This window comes from Daktulosphaira vitifoliae, unplaced genomic scaffold, assembly GCF_025091365.1.
Source record: "Daktulosphaira vitifoliae isolate Bord-2020 unplaced genomic scaffold, ASM2509136v1 Scaffold_2, whole genome shotgun sequence".
In the NCBI taxonomy this organism is placed as follows: Eukaryota; Metazoa; Arthropoda; class Insecta; order Hemiptera; family Phylloxeridae; genus Daktulosphaira; species Daktulosphaira vitifoliae.
The window spans coordinates 9,841,318-9,854,790 of NW_026099573.1; the positions used below are offsets into that span (position 1 = coordinate 9,841,318).

At 35.9% G+C, this 13,473-nt stretch overlaps 2 protein-coding genes across 2 annotated transcripts in view; both read right to left on the reverse strand.

Annotated features, from left to right (window-relative positions):
* Positions 1-13,473, reverse strand: part of LOC126897411 (uncharacterized) — a 55,444-nt gene that overhangs the window by 14,427 nt on the left and 27,544 nt on the right. The gene's annotated exons all lie outside the window — the stretch shown is intronic.
* On the reverse strand, positions 67-3,983 carry LOC126897966 (uncharacterized). The gene is made up of 4 exons (XM_050671915.1): positions 3,967-3,983; positions 3,398-3,876; positions 3,241-3,321; positions 67-719 (listed from the first exon to the last, which is right to left on the reverse strand). The coding sequence occupies exons 1-4, from the start codon at positions 3,981-3,983 to the stop codon at positions 349-351; spliced, it is 948 nt and encodes a 315-aa protein (XP_050527872.1). The 3' UTR covers positions 67-348.

Below are 13,473 nucleotides of genomic sequence, written 5' to 3' on the forward strand. Positions count from 1 at the left end.
AAAAAAAAAAAAAAAAAAAAAAAACACATCTTAGTAAAACCAATACCTTCTCAGCTTCGCCATCGAAGCTAAAAAAAAGCTAAGTAAAAAATTGTATAAAATAACTATATAATAATTTCATGAATATTGACTAAGATTAAATAAAAAAAAATGTATAATCCATTCTATCAACACATAATTATTACAAAATTCATAGCACATTTATCTACATGGAACTAGTATTTTTCTCTTAATATATTTTTTTTAATGTTTCTCTATCACATTTTGGATATTTTTTTTGATAATCTTAGACGGTCTAAAAATTTAAGCGATATAATTAAGTTAAGTTAAAAATAAAAATTGTTAAATTTACCTGCAATAAAAATTGTTTTGTTCTTCGTCTTTAGTAAATTTATCATTATATTCTTCCATTAGCTTGACTCTTCTCTCAGCTGTGTCGTTAACTATTTTCAATGATTTGATTATTTCTCTACCTGTTTTGAAGTCTTCCTGATAATTCCAATAAGCTGGATCAATGCTTAAAAAATTTGTTTGAATTTTAAACCGCTTAAACATTTCAATTGATTTGGAAGTTATTAAATCAGTTGGTAGGTCTTTTTGAAGAAAATTGGGGACATCGTCTGGTGTAAGAGTTAACTTTTTATTCAGATTAGTTTCTTCATCATCATCATCATTATAACTTAGAATTTTTTCAGCCATTTTGCGTTTTGTATTATAGTCTATACGGTTGTACAATAAGGAAAAAGTAATACATTTTGGATTTAAATACCAAAAATGATTAGTTATTTTTTTTAATGCCACGTCTGCGATTTTTTTATTTTGTAGTTTATAAGATTCTAATTTTCTAAGAAATAATATGTCATTAAAAGGAGCTTCTATAGCTTTTGGAGAGGAAAACCAAGCTTTAACGTAACATTTTACAATAAAACAACAAATATCCTTTAATGATGTTTCTTCTCTGCTGTCTAGTTTAAATTGATTTTTAAACAATAGGTGTGACAATAAAATAACGAGACTTTCTAAATATATCCTAAACTATTAACGTTATCTATAAAACTATTATTGAATTATGATTAAGAAACACTTATCTAAAAGTACTATAAATAATGTTGAAATCGGTTAACTTTCTTATACGTTAGTAACCTTGTTATTAGTGCAAATTCGACTATACTGCCGAAAAATGTTCGATATAAAAATCGAACAACGTGTTAACATTAAATTTCTTGTTAAATTAAAAAAAACTGCCGCAGAATCATTTCGTATGTTATGTGAAGTTTATGGTGAAGAATGTTTATCAAGAGCTCACGTTTTTTAATGGCACAAACGGTTTTACAATGGAAGAGAGGACGTGGAAGACGATGATCATTCTGGAAGTCGTACCACATGTTCAACAAACGAAAAAGTCAAAAAAATTGACAAAATTATTCGGCAAGGTCGTCAATTAAATGTTAGAGCTGTAGCAGAGATGGTAAATATTAATAGAGATAGTGTTCGTAAAATTTTAGTTGAAAATTTAAATATGAAAAAATTGTGTGCTAAAATGGTCCCTAAAAATTTGACGATTGATCAAAAATTCAATCGCAAAGAAATTTGTTCTGACACCTTAAAAATTATCAAAGATGATCCATATTTTATAAATAATATCATTACGTGTGATGAAACGTGAATTTTTACATATGATCCTGAAACTAAAAGGCAAANATTTTTACATATGATCCTGAAACTAAAAGGCAATCTATGCATTGGAAGACATCAACTTCCCCAAGAATGAAGAAAGCACGAATGAGCAAGTCGAAATTCAAAGCAATGCTCATTGTTTTCTTTGACATTAAGGGAATAATTTTTGTTGAATGGGTTCCTAATGGGCAAACTGTCAACCAATATTATTATAAATATGTATTAATTAAATTAAGAGAACGTGTTAGAAAAAAGCGACCAGATCTGTGGAAGAATGGCTGGGTCCTTCACCAAGACAATACTCCAGCTCACAGTGCATTTTCAATTCAAAGTTTTTTAACTGAAAAAAATATTTCTATACTTCAATATCCTACGTACTCGCCAGACTTTGCTCCTTGTGACTTCTTCTTATTCCCAAAAATTAAAAGTTTTTTAAAGGAACCCATTTTCAAACGTTTGATGACGTAAAAATGAAAACGGCAGAACTTCTAAAAGGGCTAACTGAAAGCGATTGGCAATATTGTTTCAAGAATGGCAGTGACGTATGCAACAGTGTGTTGATTCTGAGGGAAGGTACTTTGAAGGTGACAATCATTAAATTGTAAAATTTTTAAAATAAATAACTTTTATTAAAAAAGTCTCGTTATTTTATTGTCATACCTCATATATTGCTTTAGCCATCATCTGGCTAAATGATAAGGACCCGGTTTTCGAAAAGCATTTCCCCTTTGAGGAACACTGCCCAAAAATATAATAACAAGTTCTAAAAACTCTTGATAATCATCTCGGGGGAGATATTCAGTAATTTTACTTTTTGCATATAAAATAATTTCATCGGCTTCATCTTTTAAAATATTATGAACATAAGTATCAGAAATTGATGTAGAGAATTTTGTTTTATCAATTGTTTCCCATTCTTGTTGAAACCTCTTGAATAATAATATTTCTGGTCCGGTTGAAGGACATAATTTGGTATCTGAAAATACGCCTTGTAAAACAAGTTCATAAATATGGTGTCGGCATGCTAAGAATAAAATTTCTCTTCCAAGACGTTGCTCTAACAAAAAACACGCCCCATTCAACCTTCCCGTATTAGAGGCCGTAGTATCAAATGTGAAAGCCTGTACTTTTTCCAATAGTGACCATTTGACTAAAGCGTCATAGACAGCTGATGATACTTCTAAACCTTTCCCAGAGGGTCTATAAGGGACTCCAAGAAGCTGTTCAAAATTTAAGGCGGTTGCAATAATAGGGAGACCATCGACTTTTTTTTCCCTGTAAGGTTTAGAAGTATTTTTGAATCCCAATGGATCACAACAAAATTCAAATTTTGTTCATGAAATTTAGAACTAATATTTTCTGCAATTTTTTGTCTATAATGTTCACGGGACCTTTTAATTGACGATCGGTTTAAAACATATATGCTGGGATCTAATGATAAGGCATCCAAACATGCAGTTAACAAATGAACAGCATCCCTAACACTTATTTTACACCTATCAAGAATGGCAGATAATCTAGAAGTTAAAAGTTCTTTTCTACCTCTTTTATTTTTTGACGGACCTGCTACTGGTGAAAATTGTCTCTCTTCTTCACTTACGATTTCCATATCACATGAATCCGATGAAGTACATGAATATTTTTCTAAATTAAATCATATATAATTATTAAAAATATAATAAACAATGTTTATTAAACATTCATTATTTTTAAAAATTACCTTCTAATAAAGTTTCTGTATCTGAGTGAGGTATAAGTATTTTATTTTTCTGTTCTTGTCTTATTTGCATTTTTTTTTCTGCTTGGGTTAAATTCATATCTACTCCCATCATACATCCGGGACGTCCCTTAGTTCGTTGAAGTCGCAAAAAATCAATATCTTCCTGGATCTTCATTAGACTGATTGCATTAGCATGAGCTATATCAAACAATTCTTCGATTTGGTCTACAAAATTTTGTTCTCTTTTCTTGTATAAGTCGCTGGTCCTGGTTTTATTTTTCTCTAAATTTCTCAGTTCATCGTAAAACTTTTTTAATTTTCTTATAATATTAGCTGGATCTTGCGTATGTATTCGAGCTTTTTTCCAGTAAATTAGACACTCGTTAACAACAAGCGCCGCACTTTCATGCAAATTCAATTTTACAAATCTTAAATNAACAGCAAGCGCCGCACTTTCATGCAAATTCAATTTTACAAATCTTAAATTATAATACAATACACTCAAAACATTTTTAACTGAAGGTAATTTACTTCCAGTAATTTGATAATTCATTGCTCCTACTAAATACACTTGGTTACGTGACATATTTAAATAAAATAAAATTTCAAAAAAACTGTATCACTAAACTAATATTTTAACAAATCTTAAAACTTGACACAATAATAAGCAAAAAACTAAATTACAAGAAAATATCTGATATTAGTCCATGAAAAATGATTATTGGTAAGAACTTTTATCGTTACCTATTATTACACAAACAACAATAATGCCACAATTCTTATCTTCTATGGATAATCACAGTAAATTCCACACGTTCAAAATAATAAGTATAGCATTTAGAACAGTACAGGTAAACTGATATTTGATTTTTGCGCTATAAATTCTAATACATCAATATATAATTGCACTAACGTGAAATATAATATGAGTTTTTTTAGGAAATATTACTAAAACTAATTTTAAAGGAAAAATTCGATGAAATTTCAACCACTCAGTAAAAATATTAAAATATTTAAAAAAATATATTTATGTTAAATTTTGAAAAATTTTTATGTTAAGTAATTTTCTCAAAATATAATGAATTTATGAAAAATATTGTTATAACCTTTTTTGTAGGAAATAATAAGTTCTATAACTAATACTCTATTTATTTTAGTGCTAAGTGTAATATTTATCGAGTTAAACACAAAAAAAGCAAAAACAACCATCAAGTGCCATATTTCAACCCTAATGCGGCACCAGAAGGGATTGAATAAAAACTTCCAAATTTTACCTACATTACATTTTAATAGTATTTAACCAATCTAGAGGGTACTGTCTTAAAAAAATTGAGTTTGAAAAATAAGGACCACCCTAATATACATATTTATGTGATATTGGACCATTTTAAGCGAAATATTGGAACTTACAAAAAACTCTAATATGGTAAGTAACACAATTAAGTATGTATTTAAAATGGGTACACCTCGTACTGGTGTATGTGCATTGCACATTGTGCACTCCGTCGTCCTACATATTCACTATATATTAAAATGCTTATAACTCAATAAGTACTTATCCTAAAATTGTTATCGACTCATTAAATTTTTTTGCTAAGAAAAAGGCATAAAAATGGTTATTTCAAAATTTCAATTAAATTAAAAATTAAAAAGTTTTAATTTTATTAGATATACGTAATGATGATATGCTTTTAGTGTAAAACTGTAAAAATATGAAAAAAAAAAAGTAACGCAAAATATTTTCTGATGTAATAAACAAAAAGAGACTCAGGAGAAACGAGTGAGTGTAGGTATGTAGTCTTGTAATAAATAAAATGGCTATAATAAGGTGGCGAAGGAATGTTGTTAAATGTGTTTGGGGCTCGGGGTGTGAAAGGGAAGGAATGTATTGAAATGTAACACAGGTGGCCAATAAGGAAATAATAATCGTAGCAGGCGTAGTGTAAAAAGGATGGGTACCAATGGAAAGCAAAAGTGTCTATAGATACCCGGTAGTGACTACAATAAAATGAAATAGAAAGGGATCTCGGGGTATGTATGCTTGTGTAAAAACGTCTAATGTATGAATAAGATGGAATTACAAAGAAGGGTCACTACCTAGCTCCTGCACAGAAACGCGCACACAAATTCCCGGCGATTCACAAATATCGTGCCTTTTATAAAAATATTTCAGTTTATTCTTAATGACTTATCCTATTCTAATTGTTTATTACTAAAAAATTCTTCAGTAAAGGATCTATTATAGACTTATTATGTAAACAAATGTTCCACTTACCTCTGATTATCCTGATATTCTCTTGAGATGAACGATGTTGTTGATGTAACAATTATCGATGTATACGTTCACGCATTAATGTACGCAATTATATTTATACGGTTTATATTATTATTAACTCGCGTGTAACTACTTTTCTAGTACAATTCTATATTAAATCTACCCAAGGTGAAATCTAAGTTTGTTATAACTCTGTCTTTTTGCAAAAACCTTTTGTATATTTATGTAGTATAGTTCTTAACCTTGTATATGATGTTTTACGTTAATATATTTATTATTTAATAATTTATAAAGCAAATGAATAACTTCTAAGCAACATAACTGTCCTGTGCAACAAAACTATTTCCAAGTGGCCTACGTCTTTTCAGTCGTCCAAATGGTGATCTAGGGTAGATGCGAGCTCAATTTCAGTTCTTTGCACAATAGATTATACTAGTGTCCTACACTCCGATCACCGGCACTGTGGCATAGATCAGACTAGCTGGTCGATAAGTGGAGAGACACTTTTAGTTGTTTAGTATGATGTTAGTTATAAATATATATTAGTAAAATATTAGTTTTTAGTATAATATTTCGACTCTGATTTATTTGTATTTCGTAGCTGGATGTACCAACGCGAGATCTCAAATAATATCTTTGTCTTTATGCAAAGAACCTTATGATATGTGGCCTACTTCTTTTCAATCACCTGTAGGACGACCTAGGTTAGATGCGACTGTACTATAGATTTATGCACGATAAGTTATGTTAGTGTCCTACACTCCGATTGCCCGCACCGTGGCAGAGATCAGACTAGCTAGTCGATAAGTGGAGAGACACTATGAATAAATCTTATGGTTAACTAAAATTCTAATTATGATATTATTGTACTATTACCCTGTCCAGCCAGGTTGTGGCCCTTCAATAAGTAGTAAATACAATTCAATCAAATTAATTACCTTAGAATATCTAATGTATACTACAAAATAATATTAATAATTTATGCGTTGTAAATTATATAAGTGTCCTACACTCCGATTGCCGGCACTGTGGCATAGATCAGACTAGCTGGTCGATAAGTGGAGAGACACTTTGAATAAATCTTATGATTAACTAAAATTCTAATTATGATATTATTGTACTATTACCCTGTCCAGCCAGGTTATGGCCCTTCAATAAGTAATAAGTACAATTCAGTCAAATTAATTACCTTAGAATATGCTTATATATATATAGGAATATAAATGTAAATAAAAGAAATAAATAAATACCAATATTTTATATGTATTAGAATATTTATGTCACCAAAAGTATTCGACCGAAAATAAGATGTATAATATTTTTCAGTAATTACGAAAGAGGGTAAAAAATTATGTAGATTTCATATAGAATTGTAACTAAGAATAAGACATAAACTCACGCACATTCGCTTTCTGTATCTTGGTTGAGTATTCCAGAGAGCCGTAGAGATGTATAGATAGAATTGCAAGGCGTCCCAGTATTCGCTAGAGGGATATTCAGAGGAACCACCCGAATTTGGGGGAAAATGGCCTTTTTATAGCCTGCAAAAACTGGTTTAGCGATCTCTGGTGAGATTCTTGAAATATTTTTGCTGTATTTGATTGGTTAATGTGATAGAATCTTTTACGTGGGCATTTTATGGAATGCGTAAGAGGGAGGTTAAATCTTGTGTAAGGGTATTATTTTATTACTCATCTTATCCACGGGGAAACACTGATTTGGTGATGTATTTTATTAAATATAAGTATTAATTATTACATGTATTAAAATGTGATACTACACTGAATAAAAAGTTATTACAGATGTTAAAACCTTATAGTATAATAACAATAATAATTGTTATCGACTTAATTAGATCATTATGAGTTAAATAAGCTAGTTAATTATGTATGTTGTTATTTGAAAAATAAAGTTGATACCCTTATAAGGTATAAGAGATGAACATAAAATATACTTCATGATTGATAAATTGTGAAAACATGGAACCAATCAAAAATTTATTAATATTATTTTTTTTCGAATAATTAAGTCGTTTATAATAAATGAACTATTTTTTCTTACTCTCTCTTTCTTGATAACTTTACTGCTCATAATTACCACATTAAATTATGGCTATCTTGAAATTTTACCTACATTACATTTTAATAATATTTAACCAATCTAGAGGGTACTGTGTAAAAAATATTAATAAAAAATTTCTTCTTATATGATGAAGGACCACCCTAACGTTTATTGTTACTTAAACAAAAAAAAAAATCATTTTCCAGAGGGGGTACGCGCGAAGAGTACGAGTTGAGTCCACAGGTTTGATGTGCCGCACCCCTAAACGCAAATGTCCATTTTTTATAGCCCCGGCAGAAAAATACCCGGTTACGTGTTTGTTGACCACGACCCGCCGCTGCCTAAAACTCTCGTTTAATTTCTTTATAATATACACGTCCACCACCGTCGCCGCCACATTTACGCAATATTTATTACCGCATACAATCATAACCGTTGTAAATAAGTAATCCCTACGCCGACCACCGCCACCAACGTTATTTATATGGAAAAACTTAATGTGTTGTTGAGAACACGGCGTAGAGCGATGGACATTGAACATGGTATATCAATTTTGAGCTTATAAATATTTAACAAATTTATTATTAATGGATTTAGTCATTGTTGTTGTTTGGAATACGAGCTAAACAAATATAATGAAAAGTTAAAAAACATAAATGATGTAAGTAGGGTAATATAGAGAGAGCTGGAACCCCCCCGCCTCACCCAATCACCTTCCTTGTGGTGGAGGGAGTGTACGGGGGGATTAAATCTAACGTAAACTAACCTAATGGAATGGTGGGGGAGAACGATGAAACCTTTTTTGTTTTTTTTTTTTTAACACGACCGGCCTACATGCGGACCGCCCCGGAACTACCGTTAGGTATTGCCTCAGGGCGGCCCACGCCGTCTCTAAAACTCACACCNTGGAACTACCGTGAGGTATTACTTCAGGGCGGCCCACGCCGTCTCTAAAACTCACACCACCACGTTGTGAATCAGCCCGAAATTAATCAAGAGCTGATTCACAACGTGGTGTGGCCTCCCCGTTAGCCGGATCCCAAAAGTCGGGATCCTCAACATCAGGTCCACCATGGACCCGACTCGGAACGTGGACCCTAGTCGAGACTCCAAAGAGTCCCGTTCCTGGGCCCACGCCTCGCACCGGAAGAGAGTGTGCAAAGCACTATCAGCCTCTCCCGGGCGATCCGAACAGTGGTCGCACGTCGGCGCGGCTGCTTTACGAATACGGTGTAAGTACTCGTTAAAGCAGCCGTGGCCGGACATCACTTGGGTGAGACGATAAGTCATCTCACCGTGAGTCCGGTCCACCCACCTGTCCAGCCGATCGGGTCCTATGAGGGACCTGGTCCACTCGCCTCTCGTTTCCTCCGAGAGGCGAGTCCGCCACCGGAACATGGTCATCCGCCTGAGCGCTAGCCGGTCCTCGGGTTCGAGGGACCGGTTTCGCTCTCGGCGGAGCTCATGCCCGGCGGCGCGTTCCTCGGCGAGCAGGTCGGCGGGCGGCAGTGACGACAGGATACCCGCCGCCACTCCGGACACCGTTCGGTACGCCGAAACAGTCCGGATCGCCGCCCGCCTCTGCACCCTGAGCAGGGCTTCACGGTTTTTGGACGAATACTCAAGAGTATCCGCCCAAACCGGGGACCCGTACAGGAGGACCGAGTGTACGACGCTGACTAAAAGTCTGCGCCGCATCTCTCTCGGCCCTCCCAGATTGGGCATGATTCCCGCCAGGCAATTCATGACTTTCTGGGCCCGTTGGGCCGCACGAGTAATGTGCGGCCCGAACTTTAGACGTTTGTCTATGACGAGGCCCAGATAAGTCATGGAGTCCTTAAGCGGGATCTCCACCCCCAGCACGGCGAGCCGTGGAGGAGTGAACTTGTACCTGCCCGTGAACAAGACCGCTTCGGTCTTGTCCAGGGCGAGGCTGAGTCCACTCCCCTCCTGCTGGATCCAGGCGGACACTGCTCTGAGCGCGCAGTTTGCCCGGGATCCAGCCTCCTCGGACGAGGCGCCTTCCGCCACCACCAGCGTGTCGTCCGCGTAGCAGACGACACGCACGTGTGGTGGTAGCGGAACGCGGAACACCGCGTCATACGCGATGTTCCACAGCAAAGGCCCGAGAACTGACCCTTGCGGGACGCCTCCCGTAACAGGTCGGATTCTCGGGCCCGCGGCGCTCTCGTAAGAGATGACCCGATCGCTAAAGTACGACCGGATCATCCGCCCGAGGTAAGGAGGCACCCGAAACGCGTCCAGCGCTCCGAGGATGTGTGACCATCGCACGGAGTTGAACGCGTTTCGGATGTCCAGGCTCACCGCCAACCCGAAGCCCTGCTCAGTCTTGGCCCTGAGGGCCAAGTCCCTGAAGAGGGAGGCCGCATCGTCCGTCGACCTCCCCCTCCTGAAACCATACTGGCCCTCGGCCAGTCCGCCGACGTCGGCCAGGTGGGCTTCGATCCGGGTGACGAGCAGCCGCTCGAGGATTTTCCCCAAGTCGTCCAACATGCAAAGCGGTCGGTACGACGAGGGGAGACCCTCGGGCTTGTCACCCTTTCTCAGAAGCACCAGCCTGGCCTTTTTCCACTTCGTGGGGAATTCACCCTCCGAGAGGCAGCGGTTCGCGACGGCGCGTATCCAATCCGGGGCGAGGTCGTTTACCAACCCCCACACCCGGTTTGGAATCGCGTCAGGGCCGGGAGCTGTGTTCCGGCCCCGTACGCGAGCCACCGCGTCGGCCACCTCCTGGGTGGTGAATTCCTCCACCGACACGTCGTCCCCGAACGCAGGGGGAGGCAGAGGCGGGTGTGTCGGAAAGAGCGTGTCTACCGCCCTTTCCAGCACTTCCGCCTCCAGCTGACCGGAAGCCGGTGAACCGCGGAGCTTCCGCATAACGACCCGATAGGGTTTCCCCCACGGGTCGTGGTCCACCGACTTCACGAGTTCGGCCCAGCACTTCGCTTTGGCCCGCCTGATGGCGAGCTTCAGCTCTTTGCGGGCCGACCTCAACGCCTCCCTAGGGTCCGGGGACTCCGGGTCCCGCGGCCGTCGGTTGGAGCGCGTCATGGTCCTCCTGACCCTGACGCACTCCTCACGCCTGGCCGCCACCTCCTCGGACCACCAGTGGACTGGCGGTCCGCGAGTCGTCGGCGGTCGTTTGGCCGGGAGGGCGAAGTCGCAGGCTGCGACCACCCTCCGGTCCAACTCTTCCGCCGCTTCGCTCGCGGAGACACGCCGGTCCGGTACCGCGGGCGCCGACCATTGAGAATTTTATCATCGACTAGCAGACGCTTAGGTAAGCATATGTCTGACATCAAAGGTATCATAATATTATATCGCTAATAAGCGTCTGTAATTTTATGGGACGCTGTCTTTGTATTATTAAATGTACAAATCATTTCTAAGAATTAATTTAATATAACACCTCCATCAACATTTAAATTAGCGTATCAATCAGTATCTCACTTGATATCACCCAAATCAATTTATTTATGTGTTCTCTGAAATATTATTTTCTCTCTCCATCAATAGTTGTTATATATACGTTTTCATTCTAGTGTAAAATACCATTGTTTTAATTCTCATTAAATTTTTCTATTTAATGATTCATTCTAGTCAACGAAGGAGTAATTTTGAAGAATAGCAGAAAAAATTCCCAACAAACTTTTTTTTTTTNGATTAAAATCACTATCATAAGAAACGCTTCGATGCAAATCTGTAGATAGTGTTTCCTTTAGAGAAATTGGTGAAATATTTTAAAAGCAACATGAACTCTTATTTCTTTAATTATATCCTGATTAGCAGTTCTTTGATTTTAAAATATAATATATGAAGAAATACTAATTATAGTTTTTAAATTTAGTATGAAATTGATATTTAATAATTTAATATTGTAATTTAAACGGAAAAATTATAAAAATACCAAAGAAGTTTTATTTTGCTTTACTTTTACGTGTATAAAAATTTAAAGGGCTTGATACAATAATTATCAATAAAAACTGTTTGTTACTATAAATGAATGCACTGGACTTCAAGGAACTTTCATCAGAATCAAAAATATACTTTTCTAAATCAAATTTTCGTGTTGTATTCAAATCTGCAATTAGACTTTATCTAAGTTTGAATTTTACGCTGTGTCAGATTGGCAACCCGGATGTCGGGCAGTCCGCTTTTCTTAAATAAAGTTGTTTCTCTCTCTTCTAATTTTTTATATTATTACTAGTTACAAATAAAAAAAAATTAAAAGAAAAAAATTGTTTTCAAATCATTACTGATTCGATTTTTAATATGTTAAAAATAATCAGTCCAATTTTTCATTTTTAACCTTTTAATTTTTGGTTCTTCAAAGTTGGTGAAAATTTTTTGANGTTCTTTAAAGTTGATGAAAAATTTTTGATAAAGATTTATGAAAGTTTATAGTAAAATAAATTGAATATATTACCATAACTTTTAGCTCAATTACAAGTTTAAAATTGACATCTAGGCCAGTCAACAAAGGAAAAATTTCTTAAAAAATTCCCAACCAAATTTTGTTTTATTAATAGTTGAATTAAAATATGTATAATGACATACTAATAGTCCTCATTGATTGAAATTGAGCTTTTTTAATTTTCTCAAAAAATATTTAACTTACAAACAAAGTTTCGTACAAAAGTTGTTTAAAAGACAATTATAAACAAACAAATTATCTCATATTTTTTCATTTAAATAAATATTTTTCGAGTTACATTACATTTAATATGAGTACTAAAATTTATATTCCATTTTTTTCATTTTACGGTTACTTTTTATCATGTTATACTTACATTAGACACAATGTTATAAATGCATATGTGTGTATGTGTGAGTTTATTTATTTATTGTATCATTAAAGTGTAGTGTATATTAATATACAAGCGATAGAGTAGGTAATTGATTTGACGCTATATTGTTTAAACCCAACTAAACGCTAAATTGTACATTCCCAAACAACAATTATATTATGTCAATTGCCACCGGAATTTCTGGTAAACTTTTTCTTTTTCTTTGCCTTAATCCCAACTACTTGGGGTCGGCCACCCTTATCCTAAGCTTCCACTTGACACGATCTCCCACATCTTCTACGCTCACATCAGCTGTCCTCAAATCGCATTCAATAGCATCCCTACATCTCTTTTTTGGTCTTCCTCTATCTCTTCTTCCTTCAACATTCATTTTTATAACTGCTCTTACAGCTTCCGATTCTTCTCTCCTCATAGCATGACTAAACAATCTAAGTCTATTTTCTGTCATCTTATCCACGATTGACGCAACACCTATACTTCCTCTTATATGCTCGTTCCTTATCCTATCTTCTCTAGTCACTCCACTCATCCAACTAAGCATTCTCATCTCTGCTACACTTATTCTCTGCTCTACTTTCTTATCAACCGCCCAACACTATGAACCACACATCATAACTTGCCTCACAATTTCATACTGAATTTAAAAACTATAATTAGTATTTATTCATATATTATATTTTAAAATCAAAGAACTACTAATGAGAATATAATTAAAGAAATAAGAGTTGATGTTGCTTTTGAAATAATCCACCAATTTCTCTAAATGAAACACTATCTACAGATTTGCATCGAAGCGTTTCTTATGATAGTGATTTTAATCACTGTCAGATATCATCTATACTTGTCCCATCTATGCCTCGTTCACACTGTGCCTCGACCCCACTGTGCTACCGTTTTTTTATTTTTGTTAT